The 24,797-nt window shown below is 34.7% G+C and overlaps 1 protein-coding gene across 1 annotated transcript; it reads right to left on the bottom strand.

Moving 5' to 3' along the window:
* Positions 1–5,155: 5,155 nt before the first annotated feature.
* On the bottom strand, positions 5,156–23,906 carry nmur1a (neuromedin U receptor 1a). The gene is made up of 3 exons (XM_055218323.2): positions 23,729–23,906; positions 14,268–15,172; positions 5,156–7,028 (listed from the first exon to the last, which is right to left on the bottom strand). The coding sequence occupies exons 2-3, from the start codon at positions 15,163–15,165 to the stop codon at positions 6,637–6,639; spliced, it is 1,290 nt and encodes a 429-aa protein (XP_055074298.2). The 5' UTR covers positions 15,166–15,172; positions 23,729–23,906; the 3' UTR covers positions 5,156–6,636.
* Positions 23,907–24,797: the final 891 nt, after the last annotated feature.

The following is a 24,797-nucleotide window of genomic DNA, read 5'->3' on the forward strand; positions in this document are numbered from 1 at the left end:
AATCTTAGACATGATCATACTCAGTTAATATTAAACATATCAAAGTTATATTTTTTTACAGAATGTTCTTTATACATTATGTAGGATGGTTTTATGTATCACAAAAATGACCTTAGCTGGATTTTCACAGCAGGGTCACTTATTTTTTCTACGTTTTCATCTTGTCCGTTAACGTGTCTTTGTTTTAACAACGTCTGTGGTGCTGAAAAGCAGTCAATGTGATGGTCAGAATGACAGTGATTGGGCAGTGAAAGCCCATGGGTGTGATAACATCTACAGATGTCTCTGCACATCAAAATCTGCAACAGTAAACACAAAGAGGCAAAGCATGTTTCACATAAATGTAAAAAAGCCAGTAATCTACAGTAAAACACAGTAAACTGCACAAAAAAGGGCACTTACATGCAAAAAGTCACTATCCTTTCATGATTAGGGTTTTCGGGTTTAAGGGTCCCTTTCATAGAATAAAAGGCACAAAACTGTACATTTTCCTTCTGTGGGTGGTACCTTTGTATCTTTACATGTATATAAAATGATATTACAATACTACCTTTTTGGGCACAACACTGTATCTATTGTGTACCTATCAAGGTACATTTAACTATTTTGTAACCGTAAAATTTAACGGGTACAAAATTGTTCCTTGAGGTACACAATAGGTCCTTAGGTAATAATATTGTACCCATTTCAATGTGTTGTTTAGGCACAAAAATGTACCACCCCAGCGAAAAAAAAACAGTTTTGTACCATTCTTTGCCCCTAAATAGTTAATATTAATAATTCAAATGTGCATATTGGTACAAAATGTATACATATCTATACCTAAGTGGTACATATTAGGAGACTTTTAAAGGGTACTGCCCAAGTGACAGCTAGGGACCTTTTTTTTTTACTATATTTTATGATTATTTTACATTGCAACCTAATAATAAACAAATAATAAAAAATGCAGCAACTTGGTATTGCAAGTCAACATACTATTTTAAAGGGATAGTTCACCCCCCCCCCCAAAAAAAATACTTACATACTCACTCTCATGTAGTTACAAACCTGTATAAATTTCGTTGTTTTGATGAACAGATAGTTTGAGAAAATTTTGTAACCAAACTGTTTTTGGACCCCATTCATTTCCATAGTAGGAAAAATAATACTATTGAAGTAAATGGGGTCCACGAATGGATTGGTTACAAACATTTCTCAAAATATCTCCCTTTGTGTTCCTCAGAACAAAGAAATGTATACAGGTTTGTAACAACATGAGAGTGAGTAAATGATGACAGAATTTTTATTTTTGGGTTAATTAAGTTTTGGCTTGTGAAAAAATTGACATAACTTAAAAAAAAAAAAAATTCCCCTTCATATTTTAATACTCTAATCAACATGGGTGTGGACAATTATTGATGCTTTATGCAAATGTATGTTTATTATTAGTGAATCCATACTCAACATAGAGCATATACATGTTTTAAAGATAGTAGATATGTTTTTTAAAGAACGTATTTGTCTTTTAAACGCATGGAAAAAGGAGGATAGAAAAAACACAGTGGAGTTCTGAAGGTGCATCCACTAAACATTGAAGTCACTGTTACCATGGTAAAGTTAAAGAGCAATACTGAGATCCCCAACTATCATTATGGCATTACATATAACAGAATGAAATATCAGTCTCCATATACTTATAAATTTGCATACTGCATATTTCTATATATCTGAATAATTTGCAATACATCTAAAAATATTATATTATTTATGATTAGTCTAAAGGTTGATTGTATTGTATGTTTTGCTGTTAATTCAGATTCTAGCTAAAAGAGAAAAAAATCTGAATTATAAAGAGTCAATATCTTCAAATCATGACTCCAAGGATACACGGCAAACTAAACAGACTTGGATTTGAATTGACATTTTGCATATGTCAGATGCACATGGTTCAGGGCTGCTGTGTATGCCCTTAGCCTTTAGTATACCTGTATTCTGTATAATAATTTAGTATTGTACTTAGACTGTATTTTTTTGACCGTAGTCATTTCTAGATCATGCACATTTCATAGCTTCTAGACCATATTAATTATTAACAAGACTTTCTAAATAATACAAATACAGTGACACCAATGAGTGTTTAAATATTTAAGCCACACATAAAAATGAAGGAATTTCATTGCATTACATAAGTATTTACATACATTTACACATACATACTGTTACAAGCCCATTTTACAGAAAATGTAATACAGAAAGCGTAACATTTATTCAAATGCTTTGTTTGTTATAAACTCTTAAAAATAATGCTGCTACTGTACACAAATGGTTCTTCACAGCGATACCACACTGTAAAAAAGATTTGTTGTTTCAACTTAAAAGAAGTAAGTTAACTCAACTTGAAAAATAAACTGTGAAAAATATTAATTAACAAAAAATCATGGCATGGTTGGCATGTAGCACCTTTAATTTTAGAAGTGTACCTTCTGTGAAGTTCATTCTACTGTGTAAGTTCTGCTATCCCATTGTTTATGGTGCAAGGCACTGAATCCAACATAAGATATATGTTTTACCTTTTATGAAATAAGAATATATTTTATTGAATTATACTATACTGTTTAAACCAAGCTAGCCGTAATTTTACCATCTAGGTTAACTATAGACCTCATATAAATGTATTTGGTTACATGTGGTTTTTGCCAAAATTACTTGTGAGATGTATGATATTCCATGTATGCAAAGTCAACAGTGATTATACAAGGTGTGTCGTTTCATTTATTTATTTCATTATGGTTAGACATCTATTTAATTTTTCTTACAGCCAAAATTTTGCTTGATTTGCTTAAGCTTTTATAAAGGAGATTTAAAGTCTCAGTTATCTTTTAAAAAGGAAACAAACACAACACAGAGTAATACAGAAATATTTATTTCACGATGCAAAAATTAAACAGTACAACTTCATATAAAATGAAAAATAAACCTCTGCAATATCATAAAAAGAAAAATGCAACAAAATGAACAACAAGGAAAGTGAATATAAATTAAAAAGTTGAAACACGTCCACAATCTGCACTGCGTTTCTGGTATGTTTGAAATGTTCTCTAATGTTAATAATAAGGTAATTTTTACACAGTAAAATATTTTTTATATTTATTATCTTTTTTAATTATTATATTTATTTTATATGGTCTATTTTAATTTGTAAAATAATTAAAAAAAAATTATACCATATTGCCGAGGCTTATGTTTACTGGAGGTGTACAGGGATTTTTATTTTATATGATATTCCAGAGGTTTATTTTACATTTTATATGAAGTGTACAGTTGTACAGTTTAATTTCTGCATCTTGAAATAAATATTTCTATGTTCTGTATTACTCTGTGTTGTGTTTGTTTCCTTTTTAAAAGATAACTGAAACTTGAATCTCCTTTATAAAAGCTTTATAAAGCATAAATAGTCCTCACTTTAGATGATCTAACCACATCTTAATGTTTTATAACTACCTGAATTAATCAGTGGGAAAATGTGTTAATGAAGCATTTATTAACACACTAAGTTATTACTATATGTCTAAATAATAAGATGAATGAATGAATGTTTAAATAGTTTATTAATCATTTACTTACACTTACTAAATTATCTTATGAACCACTGATAACATCTTAATAACTGGTTTGTGAATAATGTAAAACTTATTTTAGAAATGATGAATTATTCATTAATATAGTATGAAAAATTTTAAACACATATATGCTTAAAATCAAGAATAAAGCATTTATAAACTACTTACTAATGTCTATTAATGTTTAATAATAAATGAAGAATTGACAATTTAGTAATGCTTAACTAATGCTTTACTAATGCTTCATAGTGTGCAGTTATTATAAAGTGTTACCATCACATCTGACTGGAGCTGGACCAGACAAATATAACCTCATGTGCATCTGTGCATACAGAAAACTGCTCACTTTAGCGCCTTTTGCGGTTAAATTGTTTAAAATCACTTGAGTGTTACCATTTGCAAGAAACATGATGTCACGGAAAGTCGTGATATAGTCACGCAAAATTGTATTCATTTATCGGTGTCCATGGCACGAAATTCAGCTTTTTTCATGCCTTGAGAACAAATGTCTTTTTCGTGACACTCGAAAACGAATTTCTATAAATAGTGACTTTCTTTTTCGTGTCATTTGGTGTATTGTTGTCTCCCCCCCCCTTATTTTTAAATCATTGTCCCTTGGGGTTGGAGTTAGATTTAGGGTTAGGATGTACTTTTATGTATTGCTTTCTATGTTTTTCATCCGCCTTTTAAAACTATTCTTGCCTGGAGTTGGGGTTTGAGTTATGATGTCTAAAAATGTAAAAGAAAGTGATTCTAACCCAAACCCAAGCAACAATGGTAATAAAATAGGAAAAAACTATGAGAAAACAATACATAAAATGAAACAAAAAAGAAAGTTGTGCACAGACACGTGAAACTATTTATAGAAATACGGAAAAGACATTCGTGCTCAAGGCTGAATTTCATGCCATGGACGAACAAATAAATAAAACGTTGCGCGACTATCACGCCTTTCTGTGAGATCATGTTGCTTGCAAACCTTTGAAACGTGTAAATGCTAAACTTCCCTATTTAAATTTGTGCATTAGTCCGTGAATCGCATGCGAGTCAAACCACGGATCACGGATCAACTGGAACCAGTACACCACTAGTTATTTCCATTTTAGCAAACATATGCTTATCTTTTGCCCATAGCGATCCATTTAGTAAATCTTCTCTGAGGTAGATTAAGGGACCATTTACACATTGCAGTTCAGTTCAGTAGCTCTGTGTGTGTGTAAATAAACAGACCTTATGTTTGAGCCTGTATCAGACGAAGATACAGATTTTGAGGAATAATCAATTGTTTGTAGATTGTTAATGGACGTTGCTAAATGGTACGTTTATTTGCGCTACTCCAGTATAGAAGTAGTAGAACTTCAGCCTAAACATTAGCATATAGCATTAACTAGCATATTGCACTAGCTCAGCAGTCACAAACTTGTTTTAAGCATTGGAACAACACTGGAATTCATTTAATGTGTAATTTAATGTTGAGACGTACATCTCGACTGTATCATCACATTCTGTGTTATGTTGAGATTGGCTTGTTTTCCAGCTGTCTTTTGCATGCACAAAGTTTACATAAGGCATCGTGTTTGATGCTCACAATATGTCATTACCATGTACAGGATTCTTATTATTCATCTATGGCTAGGTAGATACAGTTTTACATTCTACGGCACCTTTAAAGCATATCAATGAAATCATCATTTCCTCCTTTCTGGGTTTACTTCTCTGACGGCATTCTGTAGAAGCATAGCCCAGTTTTTATTCCTCGTCAGTTAGTGCAATTTATTCAACTATCCGTATTAAGGCTAAACTAAAGATATCACACACTTCTTAACCTGCAAACAATGGCAGATAGCACTCTCTTGCCCTTCAGCGAATATGTGACATTGTTCCCCCAAGTACGTGACGTCACATAAAAACTATTAATATAGACATAAACAAAATATTTAGCCACTTCTGCACTAGGTCACAGTTTCAACATGAAAGTTATATATATACATTTATGCGTTTAGCAGATGCTTTAAAGTAATTTACATTGCATTCAGTCTGTTTGTAAAAATTACTTAAAACTACTGGACAATTTTCAATCAGGTTTCCGTCAGCATCACAGCACAGAGACAGTGCTCATAAAGATAATAAATGATATTCGCTTAAACTCTGATTTAGGTCAAATTATCAGTGCTGGTGCTACTAGATCTTAGTGCTGCCTTTGACACGTTGGATCACACCATGCTCTTACATAGACTGGAAAACTGGGTAGGGCTCTCTGGGATGGTCCTCAAATGGTTTAAATCATACCTAAAAGGGAGAGGTTACTATGTGAACATTGATAACCATAAATCTGAGTGGACATCCATGACATGTGGAGTCCCACAGGGCTCAATTCTTGCCCCGCTTCTCTTTAATTTATATATGCTCCCACTTAGTCAAATAATGAAAAAGAACCAAATTGCTTACCACAGCTCTGCAGATGACACCCAGATATACTTAACCCTGCATCCCAATGACTACAGCCTCATTGACTCTTTATGTAAATGCATTGATGAAATTAACAGTTGGATGCGTCAAAACTTCCTCCAGTTAAACAAAGACAAAACTGAAGTCACTGTGTTTGGTGATAATAATGTATAATGGTGAAACTCTCAAGGTTAACACACACCTTGACTCTAGGGGTCTAAAGACTCAAAATAAAGTCATAATTTGTCTCTTAGATTGTTTTCTCATTTCTATGTAAAGCACTTTAAATGACCTATGTGTATGAAATGTGCTTTACAAATAAACTTGCCTTGCCTTGCCTTGCCTAAATGTCCTAATATAAATAAGGTCTAATCCTGGATTAATCTAAACCCTGTCCGGGAAACCGGCCCATAGTGTTAGTGATCCAAGTCATGGGTTACTTATTCTCTTTAGATGTTAAGAAAAACAACTGCAACAAAAATGACGCACATCAGCTTAAAATAAACAAAAGCTTTACCCAGAATGCAAAGCAAATAAGCTTTGACACCAAATATAATACAACACAATACAAGTTCAGCTTGCTTTCTTAAGAAAGTGTGATCTTATTTCCATGACATTCGCATACATCGTAATCTTCTCCTTCATTAGCGACTGTGCCATTACAAGGTGGGATTTCACTGACAGTGCTGCGCATAGTGATCCGGGTCATGCTCAGAGAGCGTTTCCTCGGGGCTGGGTGCCATGTACGGTGACACATCACCTCCTTAAACATCTCCCTAAAACGGGTGGACATCAGGTTGTACAGGATGGGGTTAATGGCCGAGCTCAGGTAGAAGAAGACACCCGAAATGACGTGAACATACTCGTAGACCTGAAAGATCCCGGGGTGGTCGCTGGTGCTCTGGTCCATAAAGCTCCACATCAGGCGATCGGTGTGAAAAGGAGCCCAGCAGATGCCGAACATGACCACAAGCACAACTGAAGAGAAATAAAGATTAATGTGTTGCATGTGAAATTTATTTTAAAATTGTCATAAGCCTACCATTTATTGGTGCGTTTTCCAAAAGCATGGTTGGCTGACTATGGTCAGGACAGAACTTGCGATCGTAGTTGCTTTTGGGAAACGCACCCCAGCTAAAGTTCAGGGTCAGTTAAATGAAATGTTTTTATGATCCTATTGACCTGAAGGCATGTCTGAGGGCCCTATTTTAACGTTCTAAGCGCATGGTCTAAAGCGCACAGCGCAACATCTAAATGGGCGTGTCCGAATCCACTTTTGCTAATTTAACAACGGGAAAAATGGTTTGTGGGCCGAGCGTATGGTTGAAAAGGGTTGGTCCTATTTTTAATGATTAATGGGAGTATTTCGGGCGTAACGTGCAAGAAACCAATGAGAGTCTCTGCTCTCATCCCTTTTAAAAGCCTGTTGCGCTGGCGCTATGTCTAATACCTATTTAGATGACGGACTTTGTAAACTGAAAAACTAAGTGGAGGAAGAAGATTCCCAGTTTAAGATTAATGTTAAATAATTGTGTTGTTTTTCACTTGTATTGAAATTGTTATTTTGTCCTTAAAACCTTTAAAATCCCTTTTCTTTTAGTCATGGAAGTAAAAAAGCAGGCTTTTAATTGCTTTAAATGTATGGCTATCCAATATCATCAAAAAATTATTTACAAGTATGTAAGATAAGGTTTGTACTCTAAAAATACTTTATTTGTAACAAACATGAGATAAAGAATTTACAAACGTCTCTCTGCACGTTTTAGCACTTAGACAGCGTCACGAGTTTTTTTAAGCATTACTTAAAAATGTTTCTCATCTCACCATATCCGCAGGTACAGATTCATCATATACAATAAATCCGTGAGGTAGCATTTAAAAACATTTAAAAACAGATGCATTTGTTTAAAGCAAAGCATTTATTTACTTACCAGGCTGCAGGTGAAGCAGCTTTTGTGCCTTCTAACGTCTCATAATTAGTCCTCATTTATGTCCAAGAGACTCAATAATAATCTTTTACATTCAATCCTTTAATCTTTCATATTTAAAAGTGTTTTTGTGCTGCTGCGCATTCTTGTGTGTGATAAGCAAACCCGCGTTGTCGATCGTTTATAGGCGCATATTACTAATGCGCTCTTCAAATAACAAAAAACATATTGCGCCATTGACTTTAGACTTTAGACCAGGTTTTTGTTGGTCAATGGCGTAGTCTATTTTAGTCGCAACGCGCCAACAATGCGCCTGAACACACCTCGTTTTCAGACCAGAATGCCCATGGGCGCAAAAGGGGGCGCAAATGCATTTGCTATTTAAACAACGCGGCGCTAAACATGAAAATTATAATTGCGCAGGGTGGAAACTAGCAAAAGACACTTGCGTCACGCATTGCGCTGCATTGTGCCGGGTGTAAGATAGAGCCCTGAATGTTCGAAACTTCCCCCAATACTGTAAAGCATCTAAAGAACATTAAATGTAGAAAATTTTAGGGTAAATTCTTGATATAAAGATGCAAAAATATAACATATTTGATTAATTTTGGATAATTTGTAATAAATGAAATAAATAATAAATGAATAAATGAACTTTTGAGCAGTAGTGAAATCATTAACACTTTCAGAAAAATGTTTACAAAATATGTACTGCAGCACAGCTATCACTGTGCAGTACCCTTTAAAAAATGACAGCTTTGTACCTAAATAATGCCTATTCTTACCTCATAGCTACATACAGTATTGGTAGTAAATGTATAAATATCTGTACCAAAACATATTAGGACCATTTAAAGGGTATTGCCCCAATAACAGCTGGGGTACATATTTTAAAAATTTTTCTATCAGTGTACATACAAAAAAAAAATTTGTTGTGCACGGTTGTATACAGTAGTAAGCAGACAATATCGATCAGATCTCTGGATGTTGATAAGTGGATGCATGGATTAACTTTAAATTAGGTCAGATTAACTTTTAATGGGCTCCTCGCCCCAGCATAGGGGGTGGTGTTTCTCATGTCCACCATAACCAATTCCCTCTCTCCACCTCTCCACTTTTATTAAAAACATAAAAGATTTTTCCTCAATTGATTTATTTTCTGTTAAGAGTGGTGAGCAATTCCTACTCTTTTATCTTTATATTGTTGATTTAGTTATAATGAACATTTTTTAAGATTATTACACAAATTAAAGTCTTTATAGATGAATATTATCAGCCTGATTAATTTGCACTAGGTTAAATAAAAGTAACAACAGCACATCGGTCTCAGAGGGAGACTGATCAAAGAAACTTCAAGCTGCGTTTTCAGCTGCATGCATGATTATTATATAAAGTACTGTTTCAGGTTAGAGAGTTACCCAGTAGCTTTCTTAACCCTTTAACTACCACTCAACCAAATGGTTGAGCACATTTTTAGTCAGTATTTTTATCTCTACCATTATGCTATGCCAAAAAATCCACTTGAGTGTCAATCACCAGCACTTGTGACATTTCTTTTTGTTCTTCATAGGTACTTTATAGGTGCTACATACTGTAGCACTTAAAGTGGTTTTTGGCTCATAATCATTGAGGAACTATTTTTAGTGCTACAGTATAGCACCTATAAAGTACCTATGAAGAACCATATGGGGGTCACCATTTAGCATCTTTTGTTTTTAGAGGGGAGAAACCATTTTATGGCTGATATTACAATAAAGGCATATGTTTATGGTCTTTATGCATTATATATGCATATTGTTTACACCAACTGTTTGTGTAGTGTGGTGAACTAGCGAAGTAAATATGAATTGTATCTGTCAGTACAGTACAGTACAGAACACATAAATGTGTACATTTTCTTAGCAGCAATGCAGTTTTATAGACTTGACAGAGGTTTTCCTGTGACTTTTGTCTCTGATATCTGAGACTGGCTGAGGCTGTAGTTTGTCTTTCGTTCCTCAAACTCAGCATCTTTCTGCTTCCCTTTTCCTGCTTCGCACAAATAAACAATATAATGTCCATAGTAACACATTTTTTAGTTAAAATAAAATTATTGCATTGTTGTTATTAATAAACTTACTTTAGTTTCGTCATGTTTTTTAACTAAATTTCGTGCCATCACCTGGACTTCTGTGTATGCACGTGTCTGACTTACAGCTAAAATGCAACTGCATTGCTTTTACAAGTGGGAATTGAGTTATTACGTTGCATATACAGCCGATAAAATAAGTATTGAACACGCCACCATTGTTTTAGTAAATGTATTTCTAAAGGTGCTGTTGACATCACCAGGTTATGCAATCTACACATTCAAAGTAATCAAACCATACATGTCTATAAATGAAGTTTATATTGTAAATATTGTAAATTGTTAAACCTTGAAATTTATACTGGGACACAGCAGATTTAGAGCGGGACACGTGCCCCAATAAAGGAATGTCCCTGGCAATGTCCCTGGCCTCACTCATTTACATTTTAAAAGTGGATTTAAAGGCGGGGTGCATGATTTTTGAAAAACACTTTGAAAAAGGGAGTCGGACCGACTACCAAAACACACTTGTAGCCAATCAACAGTAAGGGGAGTGTCTACCAACCAACATCGTTGCCTGGGTTGCGTATGTGTGGGGCAGGTCTATCAAAAGAAAGTTCAGATTCTATTGGGGTAGGGGCGTGTTTGTTTAGGGGATTTGAAATATCAACATTGACATTCAGAGATCATGCACCCCGCCTTTAAGTCAGAGGACATGGAATGAATATATCCCATTGATTTAATAAGGGTGCTCTCAGGGCTATGATAGCGAGGATAAAACTGGGAATGTTGTCGCAAAAAACAGCTTTACTTTGCTGGGTGTATAAAGTCTAGGACCAACCTTTCAATTTTGTCTTTATGTCTTTTACTGGTGGTTCTTAAACGCAGCTCTTCATCTTTAAATTTGTCACAATCCTGTATATTAAATTGTAAGTAACAGCCAATTGATGCATCCCTAATTCCAAATAACAAAATTAAACTATACTAGATGCTTACATATACACTCACATAAAGGATTATTAGGAACACATGTTCATTTTCTCATTAATGCAATGGTGTAATGGTGTTGGGAATGTTTTCTTGGCACACTTTAGGCCAATTCGGCATTGTTTAAATGCCGCGGCCTACCTGAGCATTGTTTCTGATCATGTCCATCATTTTATGACCACCATGTACCCATCCTCCGATGGCTACTTCCAGCAGGATAATGCACCATGTCACAAAGCTCGAATAATTTCAAATTGGTTTCTTGAACAAGAAAATGAGTTCACTGTACTAAAATGGCCCCCACAGTCACCAGATCTCAACCAAATAGAGCATCTTTGGGATGCTTCATGCCCTGGATGTGCATTCCACAAATCTCCATCAACTACAAGATGCTATCCTATCAATATGGGCGAACATTTCTAAAGAATGCTTTCAGCACCTTGTTGAATCAATGCCACATAGAATTAAGGCAGTTCTGAAGGCAAAAGAGGGTCAAACACAGTATTAGTATGGTGTTCCTAATAATCCTTTAGGTGAGTGTTTAATATATAAGAAACTATATGTAGACGTTTAATAGTTGTGAATTGTATCATAATTACCTGAAATACACAACTAAGAAAGAGAAGACATTAAACGAAAGTCTCAAGCAAATCATTCTGCAGTTGATATTCACATTACACTTCTTAAAAGATACAAACTAAAGTGGTTTAAATCTTTAGACACCACAATACACAACCAGTGTTCAATATTTTTATGTTTGTGATGTTTCTTTTTAGGTTCAGACATTTAATAATTTACTTTATTATTAACCTTAATATTGTTGTGCACAGTCACACTGTAAAGGCTGTGACAGTATAGCTTGTATGTCCTGCCTTTATTTGATTCAATGCTTATAGTACTTGTCACTGATAACATGGATATAGACTGTGAATTGTATTTTAATTTGGAAAAGTGCACCTGCTGAAACCCAATTTAATTTGGCAAGCAGTGCTTGAAGGGTAAGTGCATGGTTTAAATCAAATCAAACTCTTTCTGAAAATCGTGTTTGATTGTTTTCCTCAGGCAGTTCAAACCAGAGCTGTACAGTACAACAGTTTTTAATTCCAGACATTTGTGCTATAAAATAAGCATTTGTTTTGCTTTCGATCGGTATACACTGTAAATGTCACAGTAGCTTCTTCGAATTTCAGTGTCTTTTGAATAAAGCAAATCAAAAATATTACCACAGAGAAGTAATTAAATAACCCTAAATCTGATAAAAGGCATCATTGACTCTTGACTGAAAAGATTTTGCTCCTTGTCCAGTTTACTTAACTTAAACAAATTGCATAATCAATGCTATCTCATGGCAATCCGTACGTATTTTACGAGGTGGCTAATATGGCCTAATTGGGGATGGGATGGGGTTTGGCTATTGTTTTATTTTAGGATAATCATATGTTTTTGTACAATTCACTTTGTACGTGTTGCCGGTGAGTTACTGTAACTGCCCCATTACAGTATCACAACTGTACATGTTTTTTACAGTATGATGCCTTTACAACAGATCCATTTTACAGTATAATACCCTTACTGTAACCTAGTTTAAAAAAATCCTTAAAGGGGAATCAAACCAGGTCCCCCATGTCGTAGGTCCATAACACTACCACAGTGCTACAGAGTCACTTGATGAAACTTACTCGCTACACTCCCCAAGTAGCGTCTTCTGTCACTCTCCCGACACTCCGAGGAGCGAAATCTTGGCGTCACTAGTGTTTTCAAGTCTTGAGGTCAAATTCAAATCTGACGGTCAAGCATTTATCCATAATCCCTTTCTTGTTTCTATCTACAATTCTCAATAAATTATTTACACTGCTGAAAAACAATTCACATTTTGAAATTTGCTTCATTGCTAAAAGCATAACAAATAAAATGTATTTCATTTCACAGATACATTTTATTTTTCCATTTTATATGCTTTTATAACACTACTTTATTCAACTACAGTAGCACTACTGCTGTTGTTTTACAGCAGTCTACCGCAAATTCAAAACATACAGTAAATCACTATAAATTAAATGTTAATATCCATAATGCAATGCATATTACAGTAATAAACTGGAAAAGAAAATTATGGTATTTTACTGGGCATTTTGTGGTAACTGTAGAAATTACAGTTAAGTCAGTGTATTTTATGTACTTTTATTTTATTGTTAGTTTTTGGTGTGTTTTATGATTATACTTTTTATGACGTATATAATGATTTTTACCATGTGTAAAGCACTTTGGATCATTGTTATGGTGTTGAAAGTGCTATACAAATAAATTTTGATTGATTGATTGAATGTGCATTGTGAAAAGCATTATACAAATAAATTTAAATTGAAAATAAATTCTTAGAAAATGCAAGTACATTTTAAAGGAACTGTGATGTGAAATCTACTTTACTTAAAATTACAAACAAAATTTTATCCGTTTCCAGTTACCAGTTTCTAAACAAATCTACTTATGATGCCATTTTCTGAGTGAAAATTATCTATTTTTTCATGTAAATTGAGTTTTTTCAGTGACTATACACTGTAAAAAAATTCCGTAGAAATTGCAGCTGGGTTGCCGGTAACTTACCGTAGATTTAAGTTTTTTACTGGCAACATTTTGTTCAAAGCTAAATGAACATTAAACATTTACGAGTCTTGCCTTGTTAATAATTAAAAATTATTTAACTTTGAACAAACTCTTGCCAGTAAATAACATGAATGTAAATCTACGGTAAATTACCGGCAACCCAGCTGCAATAACATTGTAATTTCTACGGATTTTTTACAGTGTAGCTTAAAGTCGGCATGAAATTAAAATTAAAAACTTGTGGTATTTTTTACAAATGACTTATCTGTGAGCTTCATTATTAAAAAATAATAATAATGTGTTCTCATAATCTTTTATCAAAAATCTCCATCCCTTCTCAAAACGATCACGTAGAATGGTGCGAGGGCGGGGCCCAGGAAAAGATCGCAGCAATTAGGAAATAGCAACATGACCCAATTTCAGATGGTCTAGTTAGTTCTCAATGGACTAAATCAAGTCCTGCCCTCTTTTTTCTCATTTCAGAAGCCTTTTCACTTTGATATATCGTACAATGGGGAAAATAAGACAATCACTACTTTTGTTTCATGCCGACTTTAATACTTATCCTTGCTTGGACAAGCAAGGCATGGTCATCTATAAGTGAAATATTTGTCCAGCTGATTTACTTACACAGCATTTTAGTGACCTGCCTGCGACGTGCTTTCTGCTGTTGACTGTGTGCATTTGAGTAGCCGTCTTGTCCCATGCTGGCCTTTGCGCCCATGACCTGCAGCATCTTCTCTCGCTTCAGCTGGATGCCGATTAGCAGGTACAGCACGCTGATGGTCAACATGGGCAGGAGGAAAAACAAAAAAGTGGTAATCTGAATGATCAGGTTATACATCCAACGTGGCTTGACCAGCATGCATGTAGCAGAATTTGGCGCGCCCCCTGTTCCTTTGCCTTTGGGAAAAGGGAGGGTAAAAATGCCGTGGAGGCTCGTGTTGGGTATGGCGCACAACATGGAAACGCTCCACACGCTTAAGATCACCCGCTTGGCGTGAGTGCGCGTCACAACGTATTTGGCCCTGAGTGGGTGGACCACTGCGATGTAGCGTTCCACGCTCAACGCCGTTACATTTAGGATGGACGCAAAGCATACAGTCTCAAACAGGAAGGTTTTGAAGTAGCAGCCGCTCTTGCCCAGAAGGAATGGGTAGTTACTCCACATTTCATAGAGCTCCAATGGCATTCCCAAAAGAAGGACAAGGAGGTCGGACACAGCCAAGCTAAACAGGTAGAAGTTGGTCGGTGTCCTCATGATCTTGTTGCGAGCAATTACGGTGCAGGTGAGAACATTGCCCAACGCCCCTACTGAGAAGATCATCAGGTAGGTGATGCAAATGGGCAGAAAGACCGGAGAACGCCGAGGTCCTAGATATTTCTCCAGGTACTCGTCGTGGTCGAGGCAAAACTCATCTATCTCTACCTCACTGAGGTTTAGCCCAACACTGGTATTACACAGTAGGTCTTGAATACACATAGACAGTGAGGTATTCGTGAAGGAACAGTTTGATTTGGAAATCATTCTTGACCTGGAAAATGCAAGACAGAGAGATATTTATTTTATTTTTGAAAGCCATACACGTTCACAGATAAAGATACAAAAGCTTTCACTGGGACGATACCCTTTATTTTGAAAGGGTACCACCCTAGTGATAGCTTTTGTACCTTTAATTATGGGAGTGTATGAGACATATTCATTAAAGAGTCATTTTGATCATTACTGTATATTGTTTTCTTGCTAACGGCTCTAAATTAAAAACACTTTGTCTGCCATGACTAAGCCAGAAGATAAAGATGCATAACAATTAATCAAAAGACTGAAAACACAAACCGGTAAAAACATTTTTTTTATAACATCGAACTTATTTTGGTACACTTTATTTGCAATCACAGTATTTCAGATTCATATCATTGCAGATCAGTAATTGCGATCACGATTTCTGTTTTATTATTTGTGCAACCAAATTTATTGTCCTTTTCTCTTGAAAAGAGTAAAACAGATTGAATCTATAAAGTGGACTCTGTGATAACCTTTAGAGGACAGGCATTATTGACCCAATTTTTAAAGCGTTTTCCAAAAATCTACTTAGCTGAAATTGCTGTCTCATGATCTCTGTTCTGATGAGCAATGAAATCAATGAAATGTTGTTTTGCACTTTATAAGTTTCAGTCTCCCCACACAGAGTTTATTGAATGAAGGCAATGTGTGATATAGAGCCGGCAGGTCATGTATCGAAACATAAGGTCATGTATCATCGTAACAAATTAAAGCAGTAGTTGCTTCAAGGTTTTGAAGAGAATAGCAGCGTCCACAAAACAACTATAAAAATACAGAGGAATGATATTGTTGTGGTCACTTTTCAGACTTTCAATTCATCTGATGAATTATAAAACAACCAGTATTGTTTTTTGTAAGGTATGTTTGTAAAAACTACTTAAATGTCCTAAAATGCCTATTTCTGGATTAATCTAAACCCTGTCCAGGAAACTGCCCCTATGTTATCATTCGTTTGTGAAAACACTAGTAGTTCAAAATCAGTGTCAGTTTTGGAAATATCACTATTAAATTCAACCATGTTGTAGTGCTTTACACTAAACCAACAATCAATAATAATAAAACCAGAGCTACAAAAGAAAAACAGACATTTAAGGTACTGTAAATATAATCGAATCCAACACAATAAAAGAATGCTTCTCCATATAAAATAACTATAAAAAGAAAAAAATAACAATAAAGGAAATAAAATGTCAATATTAAGTAAAAGCTTTTCCAAATAAAAAGGTTTTTAAGTTATACTTAAAGACAGGTAAAGGAGCAAGTCTAATAGAAAGAGGCACTTTATAGTTGTTTTGTGTGGACAGGCCTTTAGACACACACACAAAAAATTAAAATACAGTTTTTTTTACAGACGCTAGGACACATTTCTCAATACTTAGGTCATTTTTGCAAAACTCTTCACACAGTGAGCACTACAGAAGTATGTGTGGGATAAACTGAGGATCAATTATCATTGCTTTGGCAGAAAATGCATTCAATGACTACATCTTTCAAATTTCATAAATTATTTTCTCACTCAGACACAACAACTGCCAAAACTCTTTGTACGTATAGGCCAATTTGCACATGCTTACACACTGTTTTCAAAACTGTAACTTATGTTCAAAACAATAACATAGTAGATTAGCGTTACTATTGTATCTGTATCAGTGGATGGTGTGTATACAAATTCTTGTATTTTGGAATTACTTAGTGCCAAAAAATTAAAATACAGTTTTTTTTTTTACAGACGCTAGGACACATTTCTCAATACTTAGGTCACTTTTGCAAAACTCTTCACACAGTGAGCACAACAGAAGTCTATGTGGGCTAAACTGAGGATCAATTACAGTTTTTTACAATCACTTTGCTACTATTTTCAGAACATTGATGTCATTTTTCACAACTCTAGATACAGAACTCAAAACGGTAATCACTTGTAACACAGGCTGTCTAGTGTTCAAAGCATTGCATTGTGCATTCACATCTTTAAAGACATCTTGCACTTGCACAATCATTGTTTCAAAACACAAATTTACTGTGAAATACCATGGAAACATAACTATAGATCACCCACACACAAGCAACTGATAGTTTCACTAAGTCATTGTTTGTACAATCATTAAGTATTGTAGAACAAAATTGTTGATACAGATTTCATTATGGTACGTGTAGAGCAAATACATATCTGTAAAAGTTCTGCAGTAGTAGAGAGAATACGACAGACACATTGGAATCATTGAACAAAGTTTGTAATGTATTGATGAAAACACTACAGTACAATCACAACATAGGTCACATCATTTCACAATCTGCACTCAATCATCAGTAACAAGTTGGCAGAATTGGACAAGCATTTACAAGGGCCTGCATCTATACAGTACAGTGATAATTGGTTCATGCTCCATGCTTATTGGTTACAATGAACCTCATTATCTTGAAACTTTCATGATTTTCAGTAAACATGGAAGATTCTTTGTCTGTTTCCATACAACTATTACGAATAATGCAACAGTTACTTATCATTTTGGGCAGTTGTATTGATTGATAGTTAGATCATTGTAAGAAAATGAATAGACACTTATTTGAAATGTGATGTGTGAATAGCCTTTTGAAACAGTAGTACTTTGATGTTAAGTTGTGTCATATTGAACATGTGATTTTGGTTGAATGAACAAATGATCCAAGTTTTATGTGTATTGTATCCAAGCAATTGAGAAAAGAGTTAAGAGTTTTGAAAAATGTGCATTTTGATCTTTGGTTGTGAGTTTTGTGTCTAGAGTTGTGAAAAAGGACATCAATGTTCTGAAAATAGTAGCAAAGTGATTGTAAAAAACTGTATCATTGCTTTGGCACAAAATGCATTCAATGACTTCATCTCTCAAATTTCATGAAATCTTTTCTCACTTAGACACAAACACTGCCAAAACTCTTTGTACGTACAGACCAATTTGCACATGCTTACATACTGTTTTCAAAACTGTGACTTATGTTCAAAACAATAGCATAAAAAAACTGAGTAAGACAGCAATTTGGTACATTTCTAATATTTTAATGAAATATATTTGAAATCTTAAAAATAAATGCTATAAAAACACTTGGCCAAATGGAGAAGAAAGAGTAGATTAGCATTACTATTGTATCTGTATCAGTGGATGGTGTGTATACAAATTCTTGTATTTTGGAATAACTCAGTGCAAAAATAAAAATAAACAACATAAAATACTGCAGAATTCTGCATCATGTCTGATTCATTCCAGTGACATACATTGCAGTGAATTATAAACAGAGAAAAAATTGTATAATGCTACATGTTGTTAGTGTTTTTTAGGTCATTGTTTTGTGGGTGACAAAGTGTGTTTGTCAACTGTCAACCTTTGCTAGTGTTCTGGAAGAATGAGATGATTTGAGACCTGAATAAAGTGTTTTGGTAGTTGTAGTGCAAATTGAATGTGAAATGAACTGCTTTGACAAGCTGAAATTTTTTTAGGAGAACTGTGTGAAGAGTTTTGCAAAAGTGACCTAAGTATTGAGAAATGCGTCCTAGCGTCTGTAAAAAACTGTAACTACATAAAATATTGAAGAATTTTGCATCATGTCTGATTCATTCCAGTTACATATATTGCGGTGAATTATAAACAGAGATGTGTCCTTGTTTTACACAAGTAAACATTGTATAATGCTACATGTTGTTTGTGTTTTGTAGGTCATTGTTTTGGGGGTGACAGTGTGTTTGTCGACTGTCAACCTTTGCTAGTGTTCTGGAAGAATTAGTTGATTTAAGACCTGAATAAAGTGTGTTGGTAGTTGTAGTGCAAATTGAATGTGAAATGAACTGCTTTGACAAGCTGAAAGTTTGTTAGGAGAACTGTGTGAAGAGTTTAGCAAAAGTGACCTAAGTATTGAGAAATGTGTCCTAGCGTCTGTAAAAAACTGTAATCAATAAATTAAATAAATGGCACGTTTTGCACACAAAATGGTTAGGATTCCCTAAAAGGCCCGCTTTGTTAAATCCAGAAAATCTTAAAATGGAAGGAAGCCATTTCGATTCAAAACGTTTGAAAGCTGTAACGCTTGGATATGTGGCGAGCAGGGTGGGCGAGAGCCGTGGGAGCGGCGCGAGACTGGTGACGCGATTGTTAATGAGTATCAGCTGTGAGGCACACCGGTCTCGTATCCCACGGAGAAGATCCAGAAGTATGAATGGAGGACCAACGACAGTGAAGGACAAGAGAGGACCAGGCCTGGACATTATTGTAATGTGTTTGATGTTTTGTTTGTGACTTTTACTTTTACTTTGTTTTGTAATTGTGTTTATGTAAATGTTAAAGTGTTAAATGTGTTCCGGTTTCCACCTACTTCCTCTCCACATATATACCTCATTACAATAATGTCGGCTCTAATAACGGCTCTCGCCTGCCCTGCTCGCCAAATGATGTAGCTTTTATTTGAGGTATAGGCTACCTGGTAAAAAGGCCCAATGACTGTCAAAAAATAAAAAGAAGAAACAAGATGTTTGCTCCGGGCAAGTGTGGAGCTAAGGGAAAAAATTATGAACTGTGCAAGATTTTTTATTAAAACATTTGTTATGCTCATGCAATACAAATGAGGCAGGTGACTTACACAAAAGAAGGCAAGCTGGCACACAAATTACATACAGTACAAAACATTTTATTACAGATATTATTACAAAATTGAGTATTTTCATGAGGTCCACGTGTCTTCCGATGATAACATGAAGCAATAAAAAATGTAGGTAATGATTTTGTTGTTTAAATGAGGCTGCGATTCACTCTGCAATTAATGAAGCGATCAAATTAAATTGCAGAGAAAGGAGAGATTAAAAAGAAAGTTTCACATCTTCGTCCAATGCAATTGAAGATTGAAAATTTGTGGTAAATGGAGTTTCATGTGCAGCATTCAGTTCCCTCAACAGGACCAAAGCTGCTGGAGACATTTAGTTATCTTCAAGCTCATAAATATATTTTTTTCCAATACATGTGTTGTCCTATCCAGCATAGCAATTCTCATTTGTAGCTTTAATTGAGATTTATTAGCAAGGATACACTGTCAGAAAAAAGAATCCCTATAGCTGTCACTGAGGAAGTACTGTACCCTTTAAAGCAACACTATGTAGTTTTTTTACCTTTAAATAATGTCTCTAAAATTATTTCAGTGATAGAACATCTTTTAACTGGACAAATTGTACTGTTGCTGCAACCTGAGCAGCCTCCTAGCTGCTACAAGCACACTCTAAAAGTGATGGTGGAGGGTAAAGCACACAGCCCCGCCCCTCCCCCTGCCTGCAGAAGAGTGTCTGATACCAGGCACTGTTGCGCTTTTCAACCACACGGGGGAGCTGTAAGTAATTTTACATGGAAACTACATAGTGTTGCTTTAATATTCACGAGTATTAGTAGGGGAAAACCGGGGCAAAAGCAATGATAAGTAAATTCCTAAAGCGGTCATTTTGTTCTTATAACGCATTGTGTTTCTAGTTTCATGTGTTGCAATACTGATCGATCTACAGGTTATTTAGTGCTTTAACACATCCTGAAGTTTGACCTCTCTGACTTTTTCAAAATAAAAGTAAATCGGGTTTAAATGCGAGGAGATCCTGTCGGGTCGAAAGTAACACTTGTTACTTTTGTCTCGCTGCTAATACTGTTGTATATGTTGAAAATTAATATTATTCTAATTTCATTTTTATAGTGTTCAAACTGTATGATCATTTTTTTTATTCTCAACATTTTAAGTTTGTACTGTTGGTTGCTTTTGAGACATTTGATAAAACTGAAATTTAAAATGAAAATGTAATTTCTTTTTTTCGCAAAGATAAATTACAAAATATGTTTGCAGTTACATATTAACGAGGTCATAGTCATGTATATTTAATAAAAACAAGTGTAACACAAAAATCCATCTTGTTTTGTTGTGTTACTTTCGTTCCTGCAGGTGGGGTCGAATGTAACAATTCACTATTTATGTTTGAAGTGAAATTATACTGAAGTCGTTTTACATTTTTACAAAATTCCACCTGGTATTGATAGACCCGGGTGTGCCTCATAAGCCTTGAAAAGTGAAGCCTCTGGCTCTTTGATCGCCCCCTGGTGGCTGGCTGTAGTACAAGTCATAACCCCGCCCTCTCCATTCAAATGAATGGGACTATGCTCTAAATAAAAACAAATATTTACACTTCCAATAAAAGTTTTCGAAAGATGGTTTTGGTCCTTTAAAGTAGTTGTTATCACGCTGATATATGTTCAAGTGTTCATTTTTGTGATAAGTTTCATTTTAGCTTGTAATTTGATGGTATAGAAACGGGGCGTGTCGTTATGATTCGAGTAGTTGAATTGGCCGCGCGAGCGTTTGGGCGGAAGTTTGATACCGCGGCTCCGCCTCTGGCTTCACGGACGATTCCTTCTGCGCATGCCTCGGCTCCAAACTGACGTTTTTACGTAACATGGCGGCGACCGTGGTCGGACATTTTTGGCTTCAATTCATTACAATGGTGGGAGGCGACGTCGCGTCGTCCATCTTTTTTTACAGTCTATGGATAGACCACACTTGTGAGTTATTGACCACAGCAAAAATATATCACTGTCTATAACATTATCTTTTAAAATTAAGTTTTTCTGAAAAAATGGTACTTTCGCCCCCGCTCTCCCATACCTCACAGGGTATTGGTACCAAATGTATACACCAGTGGTTTTCAAACTGGGGGCCGCGAGATGGTGCCAGGGGGGCCCCAGTTTTATGACATTTTATGAAATACATTAATTTATCATGAATTCTGTGGAATTAAACCTAAAAACAATAAGGCTACTAACCAAAAGCACTACTTTTTTGTATAATTTAATGTTTTTTTTTATTAAAATGTTGAGTTTTAGAACAGTTTTTTGTCACAAATTTTCTTTGGTGGGCCGCGAAGGAATGCACCATACACAAGGGGGGCCGCACGCTGAAAAAGTTTGGGAACCACTGGTATACACTATCAAAAAATGCTGGGTTATGAAAATTCTGTCATCATTTTCTCATTCTCATGTTGTTACAAACCTGTATGCGTTTTTTTATTTTTTTTTTACACAAAAGAAGATATTTTGATAAATGATGGTAAGCACACAGCAACATGAGGGTGAGTAAATAATTACATAATTTTAATTTTTGGATGAACTATCCATTTAAGGTGTCTTAAAACAGCTTGCTCTGACATTTCTTAAAATATATTAGTGCTATAGTTTTGTTTCAAGATGCACACCGGTAATGTTTTTTTGTACACTCTAATAAAGAATGTGTTAATTTTTAACACATTGTTTTGTGTTATTTAATACATGATGTGTTATTTTAACACATTAAGTGTCATTTTGTGTTGATTTTGTGTTCAAATAAATAAAAGGGACAACACAATATGTGTTAAAACAACACAAAGTGTGTTGTTTCAAAAATAACACAGAGATGTGTTGTCCTTAACTAGACACAAGATGTGTTATTTTAACACATTTGTTTTAAGAGTGTAGGGTATGCTTGTAAAAACTGCTTAAATATCTTAATCATAACTAAGACACAGTCCTGGCTTAATCTAAACCCTGTTTGGAAAACCGTCCCACAATGTTTGTTTATAATTGACCCAAAATCGATTAAAACAGGTTAAATTACAACTTAAAGGGCTAGGTTGGTCCATTTTTGACCCAATGCTGGGTTACAAATAACCCATTGTTAAGAGTGTGTTATCCGTACCTAAATGGTACATTATGGAAATTATTTAACAGCACCCATTGACAGCTTGGGACTATTTTTGGCCATATTTTCTGAACTTTTATTAGATAAGTAAATATATTAAAGATCGTTCAGACTGCAGCTTAAATAAATCATTTAATCATAAATCATCATCAATAAAAATGATGTTTATTTAATAATTCAACCACAAATTAAAAAATCAAAAATCATACAAATCATTCACTACATTTAAAGTCTAAACTATACAAAACAATAACTTTGAGAAACAAAACATGATATTAACTAAAAATCTTACAAATGTTGCTTGACTTACACGTTCATCGTATGTAAAACAGCAGCTTGGACGTTCTAATAGGAATTTGTGCCATACAGAAGTCATACAGGTGCTAATGTGTGCAGATATGGTGAATGAAAGTCAACAGAAATGTTTAGCATTTTTAATAAAGAACCCCTATACCTTACAAAGTGCTAATAAACAGATCATTATATGAAACCGGATATTTGATCTGCACGTATCCTCTGGCTTCATTAGGAGAAATACTATCAAATCATTTTCAGCATTCATTTCAATCATTTTTTAATATGGAAACCTGATAGTCATAACATTACACAAAAGCAATGGTCATAAAAGCCACAGGATTGAAAAGTCACACACTAAATATGTAAAAATCAAACTTTTATACTATATTACTATATTTTTGCATGATTTTTAGAATAGAATTACATAAAAATAATTTCATAATAACAAATAAATTACACAAATAATTATATGTATTCTTTTCCAGTAATGCATTTAAGGCAGTCATCTTACCTTGTGGTTTGGCACAGTGCACAATCCAATATACTGAAACATCAATGATAAAGATTCAGTCTGTACAGCTGATGAGAAGCACTGAGTTCATAGTGGTCTTCTTGAGGATGTTATATATCTTCATATCTAATTTGAAGAGGATGATAACAAGCTTTTCTAGAGCTCGGCATTATGGGAGTGTTTCATTAGCTTGAGAGAGAAAGAGAGACAGAAAGAGAGAGAGTCACAGTCTCTTTCTCTCTCTTTCTGTGTGTCATAGCAAGTCTTCTTTAACCCTATACTGTACATGCATGAGTGCCACTCTTTGTACGTTTTCACCCAGCAACCTTATACTGTCACCCAAACATCCGTGTGTTTCATAACATGAGACTGAGAGCCTTATTTTAATTATGCTATTGTAATTTGATCATATTGGCGGTGATGTTTAATTGCGCTGGTTAAATTAATTGAATTTAGCTAGACAATTAAGTGCAGGGTACCGCTTTCTCTCTTTGTAATGAGAAGCGCTCATAATAAAAGAAAAAGAGCATCTCTCATTGTCTACTTTAATCTGTTACATCAGATAACAGATGGTATCGGTTTAATTTCATCAACATTTCATGAATCTATAATGGATAACGTGAACAGAGAAATACTGGGACACCAAAACAATTGCCCCTTTTAAACAGGTATGAACTTTTAAGAGCAAAAAGTTATTTTTAAGTACTACTGCCATAGCTGAATTAGTATACCGTTACATTAGCAACTCAAATGTCATACTGCAGATTTGATTCCCAGCAAACACACATACTGATTAAATGTTGATCCTTTATAAATTGTAAGTTGCACTGGTTAAAAGCGTCTCTTGAATGCATACATCATTTAAAACTGTTTTCATACCCAGATTCAAGCATAATAATTACTTTTATACCGCACTGCCGGGTACAATTTGGCACATAATTTCTTGTTTACATAATTTGGCTTAATTGTGTTTACATTGTAAGAAGAGAAAAGAAGGTTGAGCTACTATATCCCGCGCGTGGTTGCACAAGCAGATTTACAGCTTGTTTTGGCATTTCTTCTTATCACT

Source organism: Misgurnus anguillicaudatus, chromosome 23 (assembly GCF_027580225.2).
Source record: "Misgurnus anguillicaudatus chromosome 23, ASM2758022v2, whole genome shotgun sequence".
Taxonomy (NCBI): domain Eukaryota; kingdom Metazoa; phylum Chordata; class Actinopteri; order Cypriniformes; family Cobitidae; genus Misgurnus; species Misgurnus anguillicaudatus.

Bases quoted from the DNA above. Each gene is read 5' to 3' on its own strand.
- nmur1a (XM_055218323.2), bottom strand. From the start codon at position 15,165: ATGATTTCCAAATCAAACTGTTCCTTCACGAATACCTCACTGTCTATG. The intron at 7,029-14,267 runs GTAAGTAAATCA...ATTTCTCTTCAG, and splicing joins GCAGGTCACTAAAATGCTGT to TTGTGCTTGTGGTCATGTTC.